The following is a 9,003-nucleotide window of genomic DNA, read 5'->3' as shown; positions in this document are numbered from 1 at the left end:
CTGGATGCTCAGGTACTGCCATGGCAGAGCTGGATGCTCAGGTACTGCCATGGCAGAGCTGGATGCTCGGTACTGCCATGGCAGAGCTGGATGCTCAGGTACTGCCATGGCAGAGCTGGCCTGCCAGAGCCCAAGAGACTGAAGTGCTGTTAACTTGTTTCCCTTATTTGCTGGATCCAGCCATTAATGCTCAAGGTCCTAAGAAGTGGGTTTCATCTTTCTGAGGGCTTGATTTGCCCTAGTAAAGGTCTAGTTTTGTAAAGACAGTTTATTTATAAATGCATTGTCATGGCTGCTGCCTTGTTTGAACTTGACGTTCTTGGTGGATGAGGGCTTGGAACCTTGTCAGTTCTCTGCCTGGTGTTCACGTGTGTCAGGCTGATGGGGCAGAGCTCTGGAGCACTACACCAGCCACAGTCTTAAGTGTTTCTCTGTTTCTTTGATAGGATTTTAATTTAATAGTCCAGAACCTGGAAGCTGAAAATTACAACATTGAGTCTGCAATAATCGCCATGCTTCAGATGAACCAGGGGACAGGAAATGGTAAGTCTGTGACTGAGGCCTGTGAATAAGCTGCAAGGGTGACGCTGGTGCTCCCTCAAGATGCTGTTCGCAATTCTGGTTGCTGTAGTGTCATCCACTCTGTCCATCCACCCCCTTCAAGTGCTGTGAGCGTGTGGCAGGCAAGACAACAAATAGCCCTGCCTAGTGTTTGTGCATTTAAATCTTGTTAGCAGCCACTGTGTGGGGCAGTGTAGGGTAAGGTCACTTTTTGTTTCTAGATTTGGGATACAAATGAATGCTTTATCCCTAAAAATTATTTTTAAAAAGTTTATCTAAGGAAACAAACCCTGCTGGCAGAAAGTTGTCTATGAGCCTTGCAGCCAGCCAGGGCTTTCCGTGTTCTCCCTGCAACCTTCCTGACTGTTGACGTAAGAGTCAAATTCCATCTCAAGGAACCTGACTTTGCAAATGACAGGGATCTGGGGACCTGGTGATCTTGGAGTCACTTAACTGCAGTTGTTCTGTGTAACTGTTGGGTTCTGGGTTTTAATGAAATGCCTTTCTTTGGAAGATACGGAGGAGAACCGTGAGCCTGGTGACAGAGTGAAGCAACGAGGCCCTTCACAGGAGGAGGGAGGCAGCAGCTCCAGACTCTCTGGAAATCGGGGCAGAAATGAAGGCAGGATGGAGACCAGTGAGGCTCGGGCCAGCACTGCTGAAGAAAACAAAGCACATAGAAGCCAGCTCCCAAAGGTGCGGTGGGGAGGCAGGGCCTGCAGGGATTCTGTGCCAGGGCTGGAAGTAGGATTTCACCCTACTGTGCATTTTTCTAATGTATGGAAGCAGTTCTTGCAGAGCATTTGGGGGCAGAAAGACGACCTTCTTGTCCCACAATCACAGTTGGAGGATGTGTCTCCCCTCTCTGTGCGGAGCATAGCTGCCTTCTTCCATCTGGTGTTCCTTTCGAGGGGCACAGGTCTCTGCACTGTTTGTAGTAAATAGCTTTTCTGTGTAAATCTTTGTGCTCTTCGTTATTTTCTAGCATAAAGTCCCAGGTGAAATGTGTGAAATACAGGGCATGTCTCTCTAGTGAGTGAGGCTCTTGGTAACCTGTCAGATGTGTACCTGCATCCCTGCCCCAGCTCCAGCAAGGGCCCACAATGCCAATAGTCTCCTCAGGTTAGAACTCATCTTAAAGGCAGACATTCTGAGCTAGACTGCCACCTAATGTGCAGAAAGCGATGACAATGGCGCTTTCTGAGATCTTACTGCAGTTACGGAGAATGTGTCTCCAGGCCCCCTGAAATCCATCGGCTGCTGGACTAGGGACACTGTCTTTGTGGGTCAGGGTTAAATTGTTTTATGAAGAGGATTTTTATTTGATGCTTCAGGAAGGGAACATAAATTTCAAAGTATATTTGAACAGTAATGGAAAAGAAATCATTCTGGTCTCTTGGGCTCAGAGTCCTGCAGCACCAGAGAGCCACATGGCTCCTGTCTATTCCAGGTCACAAACAAGCAGCGGCGGGAACAGCAGCGGCTGGAGAAGAAGAAACGTCAGGAGGAGAGGCACCGCCTCAAAGCCCTGGAGAACAGAAACAGCAGCAGGGACACGGGCAGAGGTGAAGCAGAGGCGAACACACAGGTCACCTTGGTGAAGACCTTCGCTGCTCTGAACATCTGACTCTCAGGCCCTGCTGACAAGGCTTCCCAGCCACATGTCCCCTGAGGATGAGACAACTGTCAGTGCCCACACACGAGCCCACAGGAGCCAGTGTCCTTCCAGATGCCTCTTTCCTAAGTTTTGCTGTGTGACAGTGTGGTGACATCATTCATCTCCTGGAACTCAAAACACTGAGTCCCAGGCAGGTCATGGGGCAGGGGCTTTGTTTGCCATGCGTATCTGAGTGGTGGTTCTAGACTCTTCCCTTCATGTGTGGGGTGGGTTCCCTGTAAGAATTCTTGAAGCCGTTCAGCACAATCATTAGAAACTTCCGGTGGCAATGCCCTTTGTTTCTCTCTCATTTTCAAGCAGGATGAGCTTCCTGGTTTCCCAGCTCAAGAGTGTGTTGAGGTTTGATTTGCTCCTGATACGGGTCGCTCGGACATGTCAGTGGTAGGACAGGACCAGTAGTTCCCAACAGCCAGGGGGGTCAAGGCCATCTCCATTCCTCCTGTCTCTGGTATCTTCTCAGAGAGTCTGGGTGCCCCTCCCCTCTCACCACGTGGTGCATGAGCCTGGCTATGAGTGAGACCTGGGTTTGCTGGGAGCCCCACAGTGCGGGGGACTTTGGGACAGTGAGGAGGTGTAGCACTGCTATGGCTGGGTCTAGAGCTGTGCAGGGGGAGCTGGGGCTCTTGGGTTCTCCTTGGAAGAATCTCAGGACAGCAGTCTTCAGGAATAAGGTTTTCCAGGCTTGAATTTTAAGTAACTATATTTTTCTTTTTGCTATGCTCGACTCAGAAAGATGCCTACAGAGAAATGACTGGTTGTTTGATCTTACAGATTATAAACTTTCTTAACATGAAAATGGAATGAAGTCCCATACTGTAGCTTGGCATGCTGGCTCAAGCCAAGCTCAAGTAATCCTGTCACTGATGCAGAGGCAGGATTGCTACAAGTTTGAGGCCAGCCTAGGCTATGTAGAGCTCCACACTAGCTAGGGTTAGGATGAAAGGTCCCATTTCACTCCCTACCTGTGAGGTGGGGGATCTTACAAATAGGTTTGGTTTTTTTTTTTTTTTTTTGCTTTTTTTGTTTTTTGTCTTTTAAAGTTAAACCTTACTTGGGATTTCAGTACTGGAGAAAGTGTAGCAATGGCTGAGGGGCTGCCTGTGGCTAAGCTAGATGGCAGGGAGAGGGCCTGCAGCAGACTAGGTTATGTGGACATTAACTTTAAACTGTCACGTGTCTGGTGAACAACCATGACTAAAGTCGATGCCCTCTGGGAACCTAGTGTTTGGACTAATCCTGTACACTTGGTCAACAGAGAAATTATTTCTTGTCACTAAAAGCAAAAAGAAAATTACAAAAGCATCTAGACGCAGAGGACACTGTCTGGGAAGGTGTCAGGCTCGTCCAGTCGATTATCAGCAGGCTGCTAGCCTCTTCAGGCTAATAATGGCCTCTAATTGTCCATTTGTTCAGCTTTGGAACTTTGTGTTTGGACACCTGAAGTTTCCTGGACTTTCTCCCAGGATGCTGTGTTGCTTCCTGCTTACAGTACAGGACATTGCAATGCTGTGCGAATTTGCAGATGACATGCTCAGTCCCAATAAGTAAGGCAGGGTGGTGACTGTGCTCTGAGGGAGCCAGTGTTCTCTGAGGTCATCCAGGCAGGGCCTGAATGAAAGCTCTCTGCTCCCAGCTTTGTACAGCCTGACGGCAGAATGCCAGGTCCTTGAGAAAGGTCAGGACTGTTTACCAAAACCTCAGGATTGGAAGTTAGAAGTGGCAGGCCTGGGCTGGCTGCTCGGTGGTGGAGCACTTCTCTAGTGTGTGGGAAGCCTGGGTTCCATCCCCAGTACTTAAAAATACAAGCTGTGGCCAGCCTTCGCAGAGCCAGAGCCGCTGTCTAACTGGCAGAAGAAGCTGCCTTGGGGCTCGTGGGTATCAGAACTCCTGGGGACGCATAAGAGAACACCTTTCTTTACAAATTTGCATTTAGTTCTGGGTTCCCTGCCTGGCAGTAGCCTCTGCTCTCTGGAACACAGTAATACTTTCTTCAAAACAAGTTTGTCTTGTCACCGTCCAGCTTCCCAGTGTCAGCTGGGGTACTTAATGTGCTGGTTTTTGGAAAGGGGGTACTTGCACCTGCCTCAGGCTCAGAATGTGGGCTCTATTACCTCAGTTTCACAGAGGGAGAGGTGGATGGTCCGTCGGTCGCATCACCATGTTAGTGGATTCCTGACAGTTACCTCATTGGCAGCCAAGGTGAGACCCAGTGTGATGAGCTTTGGGGCAATGATGGTTAACACTGTTCCTCCAGTCCACGTGCTCTCAGAGAAGCTGTCCTGGGAAGGGAACCTGACAGCCTCCTGGCTGTGTCCCGGCTGCTACCCGAGAATATCATGGTAGCTCGTAAGGAGGCCACAAAGAAAAGCCATAGTGCTTCATGGCCGTACACTGGCCTTAATACTGGGTACAGAGGTTTTCTAGGTTTTAAGAATAATTTAAGGTTAAACTTTAAAAAAATTGATGGCAGCATGTTTAAATTATAAGGAGATGAGTTAGCACAGGCTAGACTTGTAGATAGCACAGCCCACTAGGAGTTGGTGCTGGGGATACATAAGCTCATTTGGTTCTCAACAAGAACACCTCCCTTGAGGGAGTGAAGTATGGCCAGGAACTGGGGCAGCTAGAAGCAGCTTTGGTGTGTATCAGCTTAGCTTGCCAGTGGTTTCTTCCGTAAACTCTGAAAATACCTCGGACCACATCATGATTGTGAAAGTGAAGAGGGCTGACCTTGCAGGGCAGCTGGGTGGGGATCAGTGGAGAACCTTGTAGCTCAGGCACAGTGCGCACTTCCCTGGGGAGCAGAGCAAGGAGCCCTGCTGGGGCAGGGCTGGCTGGTGGTGGAGGCTCAGGTTACCAGGTAGTGTCAGGTGGACTTGGCCAGTGTCCTGCACTCAGAGTGAGCTCACCCTCAGTCTTTCACGTTCTGAGGAACTACTGTCTGCCTGGGTTTTACCAGGATAACATAGAGTGCCCTTATTTTACCTCTGAAATGATCAGCTTGGGCATCCAGCTGGGTAGAGGAGACTTGAATCCCCAGGCAGAGTGGGCTCAGTCACCCCAAGCAGAGGATATGAACAAACCAGGAGGCAGCTCCCCAGAGCCGTGGCCTCTGTGGTCTCTGTGGCCTTCCTGGACCCGTCTCCAGCCCCAGCCTCAGCTTCCTACCTCTGGGCCCAGGGCAGGTGCGGGGCTTCAGTTGTCTCTCCCAGTGTTGTCTCGAACAGACCCAGAGGCACTGTGGCTGTTGTTGTTTCCTGAGACGGTTTTTCTGTGTAGCCCTAGTTGTCCTGGAACTAGCTCTGTAGACCAGGCTATCCTTGAACTCAGCGATCGGCCTGCCTCTACCTCTGCCTCCTATGAGTGCTGGGATCAAAGTCGTGGGTTGCCATGCCTGGCTTCAAGAGGCACTTTGACAGGAACATTCCCCACGTCCTTACCTGCCCGCTGTTCCATGAGCATCCTTGCCTTTGTTTAGGTCCTGACAGTTGACTGCTGGGCCCAGTTGGTGGTTTCTGCTGAGTGGAGGGGGGCAGCAGCCTCCCTGTGTTGTTAAGTGGGAGCTCGGTGTGCCACTCCCTGCACTTTGAGGCTGGGCTCCGAGAGCTCTGTCCCAGGTCAGGTTGTGACAGTTTGTTCAGCCTGTTCTCTCTAGAGTCTCAGTTTGGTGAGTCAGCTGAAATGGTTCCTGGAGAAGGCTGGTAGCCATGCGGAGGATACCGTCCCTGAGGACAGTTACACACTCGCACATGAGTTTACAGTAAGCAGGGCATACCTGCAGTTCAGGGCTCCCTTTGCTGAGTCCTGAGCACAAGAGGAAACCTTCGGGGTCTAGCTCTGATCCTTGCCCAGGAGCTTCCTGCAGGCCCCTGTTACAGCACCATGGCAGTCAGTGAAGTTCACCAGCCCTCTGCCTGGGCTGAGCCCTGCCGTAGTGGGGCTCTTCTTGTCTTCCATCCGTGGGGGCTCGTTTTCCATGGAGGCTACCCTCCAGCATCCCTTACTAGCACTAAGATCAGGGAAGGGGAGCCGTGCCTGGGTCAGGTCTAGCACCCAGCACCCGCTCCCCTGCGAAGAGAGTCAGTGTATCTGCCTTCTCCCTTTTTCTAATTGCACTATACTTGTTCTGGCTTCAGTCTAGAGGTATCTAAGGTCTCCATGGGATCATGACCCTTAGACTCAGCAAGTCTGCCTTAGTTCTAGAGCGTTGTGGTGAGAAATCACCATTTCCTGGTCTCTCTCTCTCTCCACAGCTTGTGTTCATATGAATCATTTACTTTTTATTTAACTGAAGTACTGTACTTGGCTATCTGCACTGTTTTAAGAACCAAATGTTTTTCTGTTTTTATCCTCAACACTTGGTGCAATAGAAGCCGCAGAGATGTGCCACTTTATCTTTGGAACTGATTTTGTATACCAATAAATTCTAGTTTAAAAGCAAAGTTCAGGTCGGCTTGTTGTCTGTTGGCTTCGCTTGGGTGAGTGAGAGGGGCTGAGAAAGCATGCTGGGAAATGTCCTTTCCCCAGCTGGACAGTCATTTGGGATCTGGCAGAGGTAGGATGGATACAGGGGAGTATGGCTGTCCCATAGCTGGACAGATCATTGTCAAAACCTACCCAGTACCTCATTACATGGCTGATGATCTATATGTCACCTGCCACTCTGAGAATTACCCTCTTCAGGACACCACCAGCATGGCTTCCTCTTGTAATGCTCCCCCTCGGGCCCTTGAACAGTACCCTTGGCCTCAGCCAGCAGGATTCATAGATTTTCCTGCTCTGACACTGATTGCACTGAGGACCTGTGGTCCAGCCACTCAGAGACCCTGGCTTTGCACCTTTTCTGAAACTGGCCTACCTCTGTGGCAGAGGGGTCTGGATTTTGCTTGTCTCCAGTTTATTCACCCATGCAAACATCTGCAACTACTGACTCTTGGGTCTTTGGAAACAGCTGGAGCCCTGTTTGCTAAAGGTGTCCAGTGTAGGGATGAAAGCAGACACATAACTATGACCCAAGCACACTCATGGAGATGCAGCTCTGTGGCTTGTGTGCTTGCCTGGCACCCATGCGTCTCTTACGTTCCATCCCTAGCAACATATTAATGGCATGGAGGTGCACGTATAGTAAGCCCAGCAGTGAGACCCTGGCTCAAAACCAGAACAACAAAGGAACCCTAACACAAACCAAAACAGGACCTAAAGAAAGGCTGAGCAGATGGCTCAGGAGTTCAGAGAAACGGAAGGAAGCTTAGAGGTCTGTGCGTAAGAGGGGAGGTAGATATGGAGCTAGGGAAGATGCTCCAGCAAAGGACCAGGAAAGCCTTGGGGTTTAGCGTAAGGTATGCCTAGAGGACTCAAGGTGGGAGGGAGACTGGAAACGTTTCATCAGAGCTCCTCAGAAGAGCAATGCTGTGCTTCCCCAGTGAGGTCTAGACTCAAGACATACTTAGTCCAGCTGGGCTGTGTGTTGGGTGTGTGGACTTGGCTCTACTGCATTGTGTTCTGAGGACATAGCAGCTAGCAGTCCTCCAGAAGAACTGCTGCTGCATCTCTCCTGACAGCTTCACTTGTTTGCCTCTGGGGGCATCAGCTCAAAGGCATTCAAGGCTAATGACTCTCAGACAGGCATCCACTTAAGCTCTTGCTCCCGTGGTGGGATGCCAAGGGGCTGGTCAAGCGAATCAATGTAGTGTTTATCAACCCCATGTGGCACCCCTTTCCACAGATAGTTCCAATTAAAGCAGGCATTTGGAAACTGCCTTTGATAAGAGGCGCTGACTCCAAACTCAAGCTCGCAGGCAGCTGGAAAACTGGTGTTCTTGCCTTCATTTGTTGTCTGTCTCCTTTATGCTGGCTCAGACTGCTTGACCACACTGGCCACTCACTTTCTAAGGCATCTTAGTCTACCGAAGAAAGCCCTTCAAGACTGAAAACACAAAAACCCGTTGTCTTAAACCTGTAGTCACCTTGGACTCCAGGAAGAGCAAATCATTCAGGATGAACAGCTCACAGTGAGGGTGACTGCCTGCAGAGGCTACAGCCGGGGGCTGCTGCATCCTGGAGAAACTAGATTTGGATCCTTGGTAAGGGCTGAAGTGAGCAGATTTAACAATTCAGAGCCAGAACTGAGGCAGTGATGGGCCGGAGCAATTCATTAGCCAGAACTACCTACACACATTGCCCCCATTTTCCCACTGTTTAAATCTAAAGCTCTTATCAGCACCCCCAAGATCAACTTGGGATCATTGGGCCTCCACTTTGTTTCTCCTCCCTCCTGCCTGTTGTCTTTTTTAAGACAGGTTCTCTTATAACCAAGACTGGCCTCAAGCTCACTGTATAGCTGAGGATGACCTTGAACTCTTGACCCTTCTGCACCCATCTTCTGAGCATCAGAAATACAGTCCTGCTCTACCATATCCAATTTATGCAATGCAGAGATGGAATCCAGGACTTCCTGTAGGCTAGGCAAGCACTCTACCAGCAGTACTACATTGCTTTCAGAATTATGTCTCTTTAATTAGGATAGTGGGCTGAGTAACCGAGCCTAGCCTGTGGAGCCGCTGCAGCCAGCGCTTTTGCCCTGAACTTCAGGTACATCACACACCCCCGGAATCAACTGGTCAGATCCTTTAGCCTCATTGGCGTGATGAACATAGTAAATGAAGCAGATGTGCAAGAAGTAATTGAGTGTGGATGGAATGTCCATAATGCCCCAGGCCCTCATTTAAACCTTAACACTGATGGGGAGGCTGATGATGGATCTG

The 9,003-nt window shown here is 50.0% G+C and overlaps 1 protein-coding gene across 1 annotated transcript in view; it reads left to right on the top strand.

Moving 5' to 3' along the window:
• Positions 1–6,681, top strand: part of Otud3 (OTU deubiquitinase 3) — a 23,012-nt gene extending 16,331 nt beyond the window's left edge. Inside the window, exons 6-8 of the mRNA XM_031379225.1 lie at positions 447–543; positions 1,076–1,257; positions 2,012–6,681. Of these exons, the coding sequence (XP_031235085.1) occupies positions 447–543; positions 1,076–1,257; positions 2,012–2,188 (456 nt within the window). The 3' untranslated portion in view covers positions 2,189–6,681. The remainder of the gene's footprint in view (positions 1–446; positions 544–1,075; positions 1,258–2,011) is intronic.
• The last annotated feature ends 2,322 nt before the right edge of the window (positions 6,682–9,003 follow it).

This window comes from Mastomys coucha, unplaced genomic scaffold (genome assembly GCF_008632895.1).
Source record: "Mastomys coucha isolate ucsf_1 unplaced genomic scaffold, UCSF_Mcou_1 pScaffold18, whole genome shotgun sequence".
Classification (NCBI taxonomy): domain Eukaryota; kingdom Metazoa; phylum Chordata; class Mammalia; order Rodentia; family Muridae; genus Mastomys; species Mastomys coucha.
This window is presented reverse-complemented; position numbering and strand designations above follow the sequence as displayed.